This window comes from Leucoraja erinacea, chromosome 24 (genome assembly GCF_028641065.1).
Source record: "Leucoraja erinacea ecotype New England chromosome 24, Leri_hhj_1, whole genome shotgun sequence".
Taxonomy (NCBI): Eukaryota; Metazoa; Chordata; class Chondrichthyes; order Rajiformes; family Rajidae; genus Leucoraja; species Leucoraja erinaceus.
The window spans coordinates 33502056-33516451 of NC_073400.1; the positions used below are offsets into that span (position 1 = coordinate 33502056).

General features: G+C 52.3%; 1 protein-coding gene, 1 long non-coding RNA gene and 1 other non-coding gene across 3 annotated transcripts in view; 1 reads left to right on the forward strand and 2 right to left on the reverse strand.

The window, feature by feature from the left end:
* LOC129708980 (uncharacterized) overlaps nucleotides 1-14396 on the forward strand; it is an 82202-nt gene that overhangs the window by 64608 nt on the left and 3198 nt on the right. The gene's annotated exons all lie outside the window — the stretch shown is intronic.
* Nucleotides 1-14396, reverse strand: part of LOC129708979 (plexin-A2-like) — a 196982-nt gene that overhangs the window by 9821 nt on the left and 172765 nt on the right. Inside the window, 9 exon segments of the mRNA XM_055655091.1 lie at nucleotides 862-1039; nucleotides 1568-1711; nucleotides 1777-1789; nucleotides 1896-1951; nucleotides 2790-2889; nucleotides 6503-6606; nucleotides 8951-9110; nucleotides 10108-10254; nucleotides 10742-10808. Of these exon segments, the coding sequence (XP_055511066.1) occupies nucleotides 862-1039; nucleotides 1568-1711; nucleotides 1777-1789; nucleotides 1896-1951; nucleotides 2790-2889; nucleotides 6503-6606; nucleotides 8951-9110; nucleotides 10108-10254; nucleotides 10742-10808 (969 nt within the window).
* Nucleotides 2438-2540, reverse strand: LOC129709038 (U6 spliceosomal RNA). The gene has a single exon (XR_008725452.1). It is a non-coding gene; the product is annotated as a U6 spliceosomal RNA (small nuclear RNA).

Consider the following 14396-nt stretch of genomic DNA (forward strand, 5'->3'; position numbering starts at 1 on the left):
AGCATCTCCGTGCTGTTGGACTGGGCACCAACGGGCAGTAACTAACCCTAAGGGTCACTCCACCACTAAAAAGGATGTGGTATCATTTAGCTGATTTCAAGTAAATCCCACTCTCATCCACTCTCTCTCTCTCCTCCTCCCCTCCCCTCTCTCACCCTCCGCTCCCCTCTCTCACATTCCGCTCCCCTCTGTCACCTTCCGCTCCCCTCTCTCACCCTCCGCTCCCCTCTCTCCCCCTCCCTGGCCAGTTCCAGTGTTCGCATCCTCGTATCCCGCTTGTTATCACAACTTCCCCAGCCAACAACTGGCCCATTGTGGGCTCCACCCTTCCTTGGTCACCTGTTGCCGGCCCTGCTTTGTTCTGGCCTTTTCTTGCCTCCAATTTATCCCCCCCCCCACCATCCCCACTTTCAGTCTGAAGAAGGTTCGACTCAAAACCGATCTGTGTTCCCCACAGATGCTGCTGCACCCGCTGAGTTACTCCAGCACTCTGTGAAACGTCACCTATCCATGTTCTCCACAGATGCTGCCTGACCCGCTGAGTTACTCCAGCACTCTGTGAAACGTCACCTATCCATGTTCTCCACAGATGCTGCCTGTACGGAGCTCACATCGATGTCAGGCCACAATTCTCCATATCGCTCTGATCTCAATGCTCATTAACAGCGACTCTCCAACATTCTCACAGCTTCACCAGTGAAACGTGCAGTGTGTATAAAGCACTCAGCCATGAAGCCGGCTAACGGGGGGACACCATCCTTGTTCTCCCCCCCACCGTGTACGTGTGTGGGTGGGACATGGATGTGTGTGCAACACGTATGTACGTGTGATGGGAGCGTGTCACTGGCGTGCTCCACTCACCAGTTGCTCTTCCACGTGTGCCGCACGTCTGTGTCATGTATGACGTGCCGGTCGGCCTGTTCGTCCAGGAAGTCGAACATGTACTTGATGGCGAGAGGCAGCGCTGATCCGCGGTGAACCGTGCTGAACAACGTCTCAAACAGGTCGTCTACAAACTTCTGTAGTGTACCCTGGAGGGGGAGACAAGGGGGGTCAACCACTGACCGCTAGACTGGCCCTGACCCCCCCCCGACCCCCCCCCCGCAACACCCCGACACACAGACACGGGGTCAACCACTGTCCGCTGAACCCGCCCCGACCCCCCCCCCCCCCGAACACCCCGACACACAGACACGGGGTCAACTACTGACCCCCCGCTACACACAGACACGGGGTCAACCACTGACCGCTGACCCCCCCCACCCCGACACACAGACCAACCACTGACCGCTAGACCCACCCTGACCCCCCCCCCCCCCCCCGCAACACCCCCCACACACAGACACGGGGTCAACCACTGACCGCTAGACCCACCCTGACCCCCCCGCAACACCCCGACACACAGACACGGGGTCAACCACTGACCGCTAGACCCACCCTGACCCCCCCCCCCCCGCTACACCCCCACCACAGACACGGGGTCAACCACTGACCGCTAGACCCCCCCCCCCCCCCCCGCAACACCCCCACACTGAACCCAACCACTGACCGCTGAACCGCCCCGACCCGAGCAGGCGTGTGAGGTAGACTGACCGCTAGACCCATCTTGACTGCCGCAACTCACAGCACTTCAACTTGACCGCTCTCCCACCCTGTTCGTGGTTCTTCACACACAACACGTGCCAAACTTTAGACCCACCCTGACCCCGCTCTCAAGGTCCCCACGTGATCATGGGCTCGCACGTGACCGCAGGCTGTCGGGGCTGCCCGTGTAACGCAGCGGTGGAGTCTGGGGTCAGAGACAGGCACCATGGTGCTGCCGCGCTCGCCACAGTGGTCTCCATGTCGTGGTTCTTCACCAGTGCCAAAACTGCACCCCTCCTCTCTCAGGACACGGACATGGGCGCACGTGACCGCACTGCGGGGCTGCCCGTGTAACGCAGCGTGGAGTCTGGGGGTCAGAGACAGGCATGGTCACGCCACCGTCACGTCAAGCCGTGCGGACACGGACACGCCAAGCCACACGGACATGGACGCACAAGGTCACGCCACAGTAACGCCAAGCCATGCAGTAATGGACGTGCTCGGGTCATGCCACAATCACACTAGGTCAAGGTCACGGATATATCAGGCCACATGGTCAAGGACACGCCACGGTCATGTCAGGCCACGTGAGATCGGTCATGGACCCATGAAGCTGCCCACCGCGTCCAGCGATCCAGCGATCCCCCGCTGATGTACACTATCCTACCCACACCGGGGACGATTTACATTTATACCAAAGCCAATTAACTTGTCTTTGGAGTGTGGGAGGAAGCCGGAGCACCCGGAGAAAACCCACGCAGGTCACAGGGAGAACGCACTCAGGATTGAACCCGGGTTGGTCTCTGGCGCTGTGACACAGCAGCTCTACCCGCTGCACCACCGTGCCGCTCAAAAATATACGGAATCCTTCGCAGATTTATTCATCATCCTCGCGCTGGGACCGTGTGAATCTTCTCTGTATCGTTCCACTGTCAGTAAACGTGCTACTGTAGCACGGATCATGTTCTATATATTATTGCATATGCAGCTAGTTATTGTCCACAGCACGTTCTTGCTATTGAGGGAGTGTAGCGTAAGTTCACCAGGTTATTTCCCGGGATGGCGGGACTGTCATATGATGAAAGAATGGGTGGACTGGGTCGACCCACCTGGTCACTGACCCCCCCCTGGTCACAGACCCCCCCTGGTCAGAGACCCTCTTGGTCAGTGACCCTGTCCCTGAAGGTGGAGAGGTCATCGCTTACCGTAACGACTGATGGATGCCCGGCACACAGCATTGGTGGTCGGAACGTTGTAGGATGAGGTCTGTTTGGGAACCAGGGCTACGATCGATCGGTCAGATACCTGCAGAGGGGCAGAGAGACGGACACACAGACTTCAGACTGACCACTCTCGCTCACAACAGAACTGCACTGGGCGTCAAGCAGACATCTCCTCTCCCTTCCACCCAAATACACTTGGATGTAGAAACAGACGCTAGTTTATCCCAAAATGGTGCTGGAGTAACTCAGCGGGTCAGGCAGCATCTGTGGAGAACGTGGATAGGTGACGTTTCACAGAGTGCTGGAGTAACTCAGCGGGTCAGGCAGCATCTGTGGAGAACATGGATAGGTGACGTTTCACAGAGTGCTGGAGTAACTCAGCGGGTCAGGCAGCATCGGTGGATGTTTTGGGTCAAGACCCTTCATCAGAGTGAAAGTAAGGTGATGGGGAGTCTGAAGAAGGGTCTCGACCCAAAACATCCACAGATGCTGCCTGACCCGCTGAGTTACTCCAGCACTCTGTAAAACGTTACCTATCCATGTTCTCCACAGATGCTGCCTGACCCGCTGAGTTACTCCAGCACTCTGTGAAACGTCACCTATCCATGTTCTCCACAGATGCTGCCTGACCCACTGAGTTACTCCAGCACTCTGTGAAACGTCACCTATCCACGTTCTCCACAGATGCTGCCTGACCCGCTGAGTTACTCCAGCACTCTGTGAAACGTCACCTATCCATGTTCCCCACAGATGCTGCCTGACCCGCTGAGTTACTCCAGCACTCTGTGAAACGTCACCTATCCACGTTCCCCACAGATGCTGCCTGACCCGCTGAGTTACTCCAGCACTTTGTGTCCACCTACTGGGTAACTCAAAACCAGATTTCAGAGAACATTGTTTCAAATAATTCCTTGGCATGTTTAATTGTTTAATTCCCAGGACAGGTTGCAACGAACGGCAATCTCGTCCCGTCTTGAGGATGAACGTCTCAACCTAGTCTCAGTCCCTGCAATCACACATTAAATCTACCGCTGACTATTACACATTTTATACATATATACATCTGTCACCCGACTGAAAAAATATTTTCTTTGCCAATTTTATTTTAGTGGAATTAAGTATTAAGTGTGACATAATAAATGTGTGTGATATTGTGATTGACTATGGTAATGAGGATTGTGTACAATGAAGGCTGAACCGTTTATTATTTCTTTATTAACGCTGCTCTCGTAGGAAATAGAAAATGCTAATCTATGTTATTCACGGTGATGATTGGACCCATGCTGTCAACCACAAGCCCTTTCATTTTCTCCCACAACCTGTCAGCACTTTGCTAATTTGCTTCGAATCTGCTCCACATTATGTGTCCTGAAAGGTGGCAGATAATGACTGACTGACTGACTGACAACTCGTTTGGCATTAACCCTTTCATTGCTGCCTCGTTCTGCCCCGCATCACATCTAAGGAACCGGTCCTCACCTTCCATCTACCCGTCTGAAGAAGGGTCTCCTCCCAAAACGTCACCCACTGCCTCTCTCCAGAGATGCTGCCTGTCCTGCTGAGTTACTCCAGCATTCTGTGTCTATCTCTCATCCACCTCATTGGAGACCCTCGCACTATCATGGATGACCAGGGACCTTGGAGACCACCAACATGAAGCAGGTAGACAAACATGCTGGAGAAACTAGATGCTGCCTCTCCCGCTGAGTTTCTCCAGCATTTTTGTCTACCATCGATTTTCCGGCATCTGCAGTTCCTTCTTAACCAACATGAAGCAGATTATTCCAGTAAATCGCTGGAGATTTCTACTCTGCACAGACTTTGACCCAGTCCCTTCTCAGACGTTTCTCTCAGCCTCAGATCAGAATGTTTGCACAGTTAACAGCAAAGATCGAGTATCTTTGGTTAACAGTGGGACGAGTAAACAGCAATGTGTAACGGCAGCAGAGACACATCCCTCCACATCCCTCCCTTTCTTCCCAGCTGTTATCAGGCAACTATCACCAACTAGAGGTGGTCCTGACCTCCCATCTAGTTCATTGGAGACCTTCAGATTATCTTTCATCGACTTTACTAGACTTTATCTTGTACTAAACGTTATTCCCTTTATCCTGTATCTGTTCACTGTGGACGGCTCGATTATTTTTAGTTTTGTTTAATTTGGTTTGGAGATACAGCACGAAAACAGGTCGACCTGCGATCCCCGCACACTAATACTCGGAGAAAACCCACGCAGGTCACGGGGAGAACGTATAAACTCGGTACAGACAGCACCCGTAGTCAGGATGGAACCCAGGTCTCTGGCGCGGTGAGGTGGCAACAAAAGCCGTTTCACTGTACCTCGCTACACGTGACAGCAAACTAAACTAACAAAACTGATGGAGGCAGGTGGACTGTCGGCAGCAGAGACAGAGGTTGGGAGGTCAGACACAAAGCCCGTGTGTGTGGGACACTGGCCACACCACATCACACTGACTACTGTCATTTACATGACGAGTATTTTTGCCTCCTCCAGGAGATCACGAGGTTCTTGGGGTGGAGAGGGGTGATAGCGGTATAAAGGGGAGGGTAGTGTCTTGTGTTCTGTGTCTTGTGTCTACTGTTTGTGGGTAAGTGTGTCTGTTTAGTGTTCAGCCATGAGCGAATGGCGGTGCGGGCTCGATGGACCTGGTGGTCTGCTCTCGCACCTACTTTCTATGTTTCTATGAGTGGGCTCCTCACTGACAGGAGAAAAACCACTGGTCCACAGACACAGCTGAACGACTTGAATTACTTGTTCAAATACCAATCAGTTTGCAGAAACGTCACCTATCCACGTTCTCCACAGATGCTGCCTGACCCGCTGAGTTACTCCAGCACTCTGTGAAACGTCACCTATCCACGTTCTCCATAGATGCTGCCTGACCCACTGAGTTAGTCCAGCACTCTGTGAAACGTCACCTATCCATGCTGTCCACAGATGCTGCCTGACCCACTGAGTTACTCCAGCACTCTGTGAAACGTCACCTATCCATGTTCTCCACAGATGCTGCCTGACCCGCTGAGTTACTCCAGCACTCTGTGAAACGTCACCTATCCATGTTCCCCACAGATGCTACCTGACCCGCTGAGTTACTCCAGCACTCTGTGAAACGTCACCTATCCATGTTCTCCACAGATGCTGCCTGACCCACTGAGTTACTCCAGCACTCTGTGAAACGTCACCTATCCATGTTCCCCACAGATGCTGCCTGACCCGCTGAGTTACTCCAGCACTCTGTGAAACGTCACCTATCCATGTTCTCCACAGATGCTGCCTGACCCGCTGAGTTACTCCAGCACTCTGTGAAACGTCACCTATCCATGTTCTCCACAGATGCTGCCTGACCCTCTGAGTTACTCCAGCACTCTGTGAAACGTCACCTATCCATGTTCTCCACAGATGCTGCCGGACCCACTGAGTTACTCCAGCACAGCGTCACTTTTCATGTTCTGCTCACCCTGCTGTAGGACAGAAGCCGTTCAGCTTGACGAGGATGCTGCTGGGGTCAAGGGGCGGGTGAATGGACCGAGGGGTGGGTGTGGACAGTGAGGGGACAGGGGGGCTGTAGGGGTCAGTGTGGGGATAGAGGGACAGTGAGGGACGGGGCAGTTAGTGAGTGAGTGTACGGTGTGTCCGGAGGGGTGAGTGTGGACAGAGTGAGGGGTCCCATTACCTGGTAGTGCACCAACGTGTTGAGACGTTTCCAGTCGCTCTCGATCTTGGTGGTGATGTCCTCGTCCTGGAGAACCACCCGAGCCATTCTCCCCTGACGCCACTCTGTGGGGAGACGAGACTCCCATTAGCGGCGTCCACCCCCCGCGTTGTGGACCTCTCCCCCCGTTCCACAACTCTCCCCACGCTCCACAACTCTCCCCACTCTCCACCACTCTCCCCACGTTCCACAACTCTCCCCACGTTCCACAACTCTCCCCACGCTCCACAACTCTCCCCACACTCCACAACTCTCCCCACGCTCCACAACTCTCCCCACACTCCACAACTCTCCCCGCGCTCCACAACTCTCCCCGCGTTCCACAACTCTCCCCGCGTTCCACAACTCTCCCCGCGTTCCACAACTCTCCCCACACTCCACAACTCTCCCCGCGCTCCACAACTCTCCCCGCGTTCCACAACTCTCCCCACACTCCACAACTCTCCCCACGTTCCACAACTCTCCCCACGTTCCACAACTCTCCCCACGTTCCACAACTCTCCCCATGCTCCGCACCTCTCCCCGCACACTCTCACCTCTCCCCACGTTCCACAACTCTCCCCACCCTCCACAACTCTCCCCACGTTCCACAACTCTCCCCGCGCTCCACAACTCTCCCCCCGCTCCACACCACTCCCCACGTTCCACAACTCTCCCCACACTCCACAACTCTCCCCACACTCCACAACTCTCCCCACACTCCACAACTCTCCCCACCCTCCACAACTCTCCCCACACTCCACAACTCTCCCCGTTCGTTCCACAACTCTCCCCACACTCCACAACTCTCCCCGCGCTCCACAACTCTCCCCCCGTTCGTACTCCACAACTCTCCCACGTTCCACACCTCTCCCCACGTTCCACAACTCTCCCCGCGCTCCACAACTCTCCCCACGCTCTCCCCTTGCTCCACAACTCTCCCCTTGCTCCACAACTCTCCCCGTACTCCACAACTCTCCCCACGTTCCACAACTCTCCCCGTGCTCCACACCTCTCCCCGTGCTCCACAACTCTCCCCGCACTCCACAACTCTCCCCCACGCTCCACAACTCTCCCCACGTTCCACAACTCTCCCCTTGCTCCACAACTCTCCCCTTGCTCCATAACTCTCCCCGCGCTCCACAACTCTCCCCACACTCCACAACTCTCCCCACGCTCCACAACTCTCCCCGCACTCCACAACTCTCCCCACGTTCCACAACTCTCCCCGCGCTCCACAACTCTCCCCGCGCTCCACAACTCTCCCCACGTTCCACAACTCTCCCCGCGCTCCACAACTCTCCCCACGTTCCACAACTCTCCCCTTGCTCCACAACTCTCCCCGCGCTCCACAACTCTCCCCACGTTCCACAACTCTACCCGCGTTCCACAACTCTCCCCGCATTCCACAACTCTCCCCACGTTCCATAGTATAGATGGGGTATCATGATCGGCGAAGGCAAGTTGGGCCGAAGGGCCTGTTTCCGTGCCGTGTGACTCTGGTGAACTTTACACTATGCACAGACACACACACACACCAGCTGTAACTCTTCACCATCATTAATAAACTTCATATAGATTTAGCAGAGCGGCAAAGGTTGTTAAAGAACAGCTGGAGAAACAGCGGGAACGGGAAAGGGATTCTATTTATTAATAGTGTGTCCCCACATCAGAGATTAACGTGAACAAACTGTAGATGGAATCTTGTGGGACAATGGAGTCAGAGAGAGAGAGAGACAGCATGGAGACGGGTGATGGGGATCTCAATGCCACTCTGGTGGACCATAACACGGCCTCTTCTCTCCACAGATGCTGCCTAACCTGCTGAGTGTTTCTGACCTTAGTTCTGATCTGTAGCGTGTGGATTTGAGATCCTGGCGGCTGTTTTAGACCAGACAAGGTCACCGCTGGTGCTGGTGATCAGCTTTCTTCCAAGGGTAACGCTTATATGTGATAGGAGCAGAATTAGGCCATTCGGCCCATCAAGTCCACCCCACTATTCAATCATGGCTGATCTATCTCTCCCTCCTAACCCCATGCTCCTGCCTTCTCCCCGTAACCCCTGACGCCCGTACTAATCAAGAATCTAAAATTAAAATATCCACTGACTTGGCCTCCACAGTCGTCTGTGGCAAAGAATTCCACAGATTCACCACCCCCTAAAGAAATTCCTCCTCATCTCCATTCTAAAGGAACGTCCTTTAATTCTGAGGCTGTGACCTCTAGTCCTAGACTCTCCCACCAGTGGAAACATCCTCTCCACATCCACTCTATCCAGGCCTTTCATTATTCTGTGTGTTTCAATGAGGCCCCCCCCCCCTCATTCTTCTATACTCCAGCGAGTACAGGCCCAGTGCCGACAAACGCTCATCGTGCGTTAACCTGGTCCTCCCCGTGACTGATGCATTGAGGGGAGTGAGCATGCCGTACCTAGGTCCATGTCCACGGCCCGCGGTCGCTGTGAGTAAGGCACGTTCTTGTAACTGGAGTCCAGGATCTTCTCCTTAACCTGGGTGATGGTGTCGCAGTTGAGAACCTTCACGGGAATCTCAGGACTGTTCTCATTCTCTGGATTCACACAGTTCAGGATCTGTAAACAAATGTTTGGTTTAGTTCCGTTTAGTTCATTTCACTTCAGTTTAGTTTAGTTTAGTTTAGAGATACAGCGCGGAAACAGGCCCTTCGGCCCACTGTGTCCGTGCCGGCCAGCGATCCCCGCACATTAACACTATCCTACACACACTAGGGACAATTTACATTTACACAAAGCCAATTAACCTACAAACTCACACGTCGTTGGAGTGTGGGAGGAAACTAGAGCACCCGGAAAAAACCCACGCAGGTCACGGGGAGAACGTGCACACTCCATACAGACAGCTCCCGTAATCGGGATCGATCCTGGGTCTCTGGCCCTGTGAGGCAGCAGCTCTACCCGCTGCGCCACCGTGCCAACTAAAGACAAAGATAGGATGGACTTTGATAATGGCGCCAAAACGTGGCGCATGCAGGCGCGTTTAGCTTATTGTCGTGGGTCTGGTATGGTACTTTGTCACGTGTAACGAGGTACAGTGAAATGCATCGTTGCGTACAGTTCAGTGCAAGTATCACAATACATAAACACTTGGATGTGTCTTAGATGAGCATCTCAGGTACACGGTGTACATAGTCACCATTTTGTTGTACATGTGGGGTCTTGACCTGACCCTGTACTGTACCAGCGTACAGTGAAAAGCTTCTAGACCAATGTTCATCAGATCATAAGTGATAGGGGAAGAATTAGGCCATTCGGCTCATCAAGTCTACTCCGCCATTCAATCATGGCTGATTTATCTCTCCCTCCTAACTCCAATCTCCTGCCTTCTCCCCGTAACCTCTGACACCCATTTTAATTGAGACTATTCCTGTACGCTTACTAATGGAGGATCAGGCTACATACTTCACTGGACTCTTTGCATGGGAAGGGTTTTCTCTGTGTTAGCGTTTCATGCCCTGGATAATGAAAGGTCCATGGGATCATGGTCCAGGCAGTGTCCGAGATCGCTCACGCCCCCTCTCACCCCCCCCCCCCCCCCCGCCACAGAACTCACCAGCGTCTTGTATTCCGTCTGCTGTCGGATTAACTTGTCTTCACTCAGTGAGTAGCGAGCTTCACCTGTGATGGAGTCGATGGGCCCTTTCTCCATCTGCTGCTTGATGGCACAGTATAGCATGAAGAGCGGTTCACCTGCACACTCCTGTAACACAGAGGTACCAGATGTTCACCCCGATACAGCACCTGTAACCTTTACTGACCTGAACAATCCCCACCCGAAACGTCACCCATTTCTCCTCTCCACAGAAGCTGCCTGACCCGCTGAGTTACTCCAGCACTTTGTGAAACATCACCTATCCATGTTCTCCAGCTGCCAGCTGGGATAATGTGCTGGTTCTATATAAACGCACGTTTGATTTCAGAGGTTTGTGAATTACTACTTTCAGGATTATTATTGGATGTAAACATGTTTTTTTTAAGCAAAGACATGTCAGCGGGACCATTGCAGGAAAACGTTGGCATGGAAAGAGGTTGATTTTGCACAGTGTGGTGCCCGCAACAATCACACAACACCTCCAGGGGAAAGGCAATTAGCGATGCTGTCGAGTTTCAAACCTATAATCTAGCAAGCACTGCCTTGATGCTGAAGCTACACAGAGACGTGGTGGACACCATCTTCAACAACTTACCTTGAGGAACTTGTGCAGAAGGAAAGCAAACCAGTTGGTCAACATTTTCTCAGCCACAGACTCGGTCCTGAGGACATAGAGACAAGAATCAGGACACAGACCAGTAGTGGCGGGTGTGGGAGATGCTAGATAGCAATGTAAAATGCTACGAGCGTTACCTGGAGTGTCCCCCCCACCCCACCCCCCCCACTACTGATGCTGCCTGACCTGCTGAGTCACAGACACAGACCAGTAGTGGCGGGTGTGGGAGATGCTAGATAGCAATGTAAAATGCTACGAACGTTACCCCCCCCCCACTACTGACGCTGCCTGACCAGCTGAGTCACAGACACAGACCAGTAGTGGCGGGTGTGGGAGATGCTAGATAGCAATGTAAAATGCTACGAACGTTACCTGGAGTGTCCCCCCCCCCCACTACTGACGCTGCCTGACCTGCTGAGTCTTTGCAGCTTATATTTAGGACTGCACATTACTCTGCCAGAGAGGGGGCAGGGACGGGCTGCCAGACTGTGTTGTTTCATCACATGACTCCAGGATGCGATGTGGCCTTGACCTTACACTTCCATCTGTTCTGTGTAAAACTCCACACCTTCATTCAGCAACTATGTGCCGCCAACATACTCAAACGCTGCTTCCACCGCCCATTGATGATGGACACCTCCAAACACCCTTAATTCAGGGGCGGCACGGTGGTGCAGCGGGTAGAGCTGCTGCCTCACAGCACCAGAGACTCGGGTTCCATCTTGACTACGGGTGCTGTCTGTACGGAGTTTGCACGTTCTCCTAGTGACCTGCGTGGGTTTTCTCTGGGTGCTCCGGTTTCCTCCCACACTCCACGGACGTACAGGTTTGTAGGTTACTTGGCTTTGGTATAAAATGTAAAATTGTCCCTAGCATGCGTAAGTTAGTGTGCGGGGATCGCTGGTCGGCACGGACTCTGTGGGCTGAAGGGCCTGTTTCCATGCTGTATCTCCTAAGTACACTAGTGTGTGGGGATCGCTGGTCAGCACGGACTCTGTGGGCTGAAGGGCCTGTTTCCATGCTGTATCTCTAAACTAGACTAGACTAAAGTAAAGCATGGCTTGAGCAGTGAGAGTAACGTGATGAGGCGGTGCGCTGAGTGGTAACGGCTGTGAGTGACGCCTTTGACCTGAACACGTACTAAACGTGTGCAGAGGTCATGGGTAATGAACCTGTCACCTCCCGTTAATAACATCGACTGGGGAAGCTGCCGACTGGAACTCCATTAAGATGTTAATCTGTGGAAACATCATTCCATTTCTGTGCTCCTTCCTTCCTTAAGAGATTCAAACATGCAGATAAGGTGTGGTGGCGATATGACAGAGTGCTGCAGATATTGGCTGACACTTCCACTGATGAACCATGGCACAGACGGCCAGAGGAACAGGTCGAGAATTACATGAGAATGTTTGAAATATCACCAGGAACTGGACTGCAACACCCACTCTTCAAATACCTGCTAAAGAATCATGGCCATTCCCCAATTAACTGGTTGCTAATCATTTTAAACAACCCCACCGTAAGGAGTATTAGCAGAAGACAATTCTAGTTAAAAATCACAATCCTTCCGACTCTGATGAGTAGTTTATTCTTGTCTAAAAGGCAAGATTAGCTTTGTCAATGTTTATCAAGCCAAAGACAAATTCTTCAGCCGTTCTAGTGATTGCTGTGGGGACAGTGAATCTATAACTAATGATGTACAAACAGACACCACTCTCTCTCTCTCTCTGAAGACGTGGCCAGGTTCGGATAAGAGGGCAGATCTACACATTGTACATTTGTAAGATATTTGCATCGGATTTCCATTTACAAAAGACATATTCTTTCCTGAAATCATTTTTCACAGACTGAAGAAGGGTCTCGTCCCCAAACATCACCCGTTCCTTCTCCTCACAGATGCTGCCTGACCCGCTGAGTTACTCCAGCACTCTGTGAAACGTCACCTATCCATGTTCTCCACAGATGCTGCCTGACCCGCTGAGTTATGGTGCAGCAGCATCTATGGAGCTAAGGAAATAGACAACGTTTCAAGCCAAAACCCTTCTGGAAATAGGCAACGTTTCGGGGCGAAACCCGGAAGGGTTTCGGCCCGAAACGTTGCCTATTTCCTTAGCTCCATAGATGCTGCTGCTGCACCCGCTGAGTTACTCCAGCACTCTGTGAAACATCACCTATCCATGTTCTCCACAGGTGCTGCCTGACCCGCTGAGTTACTCCAGCACTCTGTGTCTATCTTCAGAGTAAATTGTCAGCATCTGAAGGTTTTGTGTTCCAGGTGTTAGCTCGAACCTATGGTGCCTTCACACAGAAGCAGAGACTTCAGACTTTAATGATGCCCACCGAATCCATGCCAACCAGCGATACCCTCACACTAGCACTATCCCACACATTAGGGACAATTTACAATTTCACCGGCCAATCAACCTGCAAACCTGCTCGTCTTTGGAGTGTGGGAGGAAACCGGAGCGCCCAAAGTCATGCAGGTTTGTAGGGTAATTGGCTTCTGTAAATTGCCTCTTGTGTGTAGGATGTGAATGTGGTGGTAGCTACAATAGTGGAGCTGAAGAGGCTTTCACGTAGGCATGTGGACAGATCACAGCTCCAGACACACGGACAGTTTCTTCCCAGCTCTTATCAGGCAATTGAACCTTCCTACCACAACCAGAGAGAGGTCCACAACTACTATGTCGATGACTATCTTTGATCAGACTTTACAGGACTTTACCTTGCATTAAACATTATTCCTTTATCCTGTATCTGTACACTGTAAACGGCTCGATTGTAATCATGTGTTGTCTTTCCGCTGACTGGTTAGCACGCAACAGAAGCTTTTCACTGTACCTCGCTACACGTGACAATAAACTCAACTAAACTGAACAACATGCGGGGAATGAAGGGATACAGATCACGTGCAGGCAGAGGGGATTAGATTAGCGGCATCATGTTCAGCATGGACATTGTGGGCCGAAGGGCCTGTTCCTGTGCTGTACTGTGCCCAGCTTTCCTCTCCAAAGCAGACAATCCCAGCCTCTCCACTCAGGAAGCATTCTTGGAAAGAACGGTGGTGCAGCAGTAGAGTTGCTGCCTGACATTGCTTGCAGTGCCAGAGACCCGGGTTCCATCCTGACTACGGGTGCTGTCTGTACGGAGTCTGTGACCCCGTGGGTTTTCACCAAGATCTGCGGTTTCCTCCCACACTCCAAAGACGAACAAAGGGAAGAGATAAGACACAGTGAGGAGGTGTTGGAGACTCACTGTGATCAATGTTTATGTAAACTGTGTTAAGTGTGGGGGGTTTTTGTAATGTAAAAACTGTAGAAAATGCGATTTTGTTCAAACCAAGTTTGAATGACGATAAAAGGCATTATTCTATTCTATTCTACAGGTTTGTGGGTTAATTGGTTTGGGTTTGTTTACTTGGAATAAATGCAAATTGTCCCTAGTGTGTGTAGGCTTGTGTTAATGTGCGGGGATCGCTGGCTGGTGCAAAGGGCCTGTTTCTGCGCTGTGTCTCCAAACAAAACTAAACCACTCCGACCCACCCCCTCCCTGCTCTCTCCACCTCATGTCCCTTCTCCACGTGACTGAAGGCGGGCTGGGACCACAGCGCGCAGAATGAAACACGTAAACACTG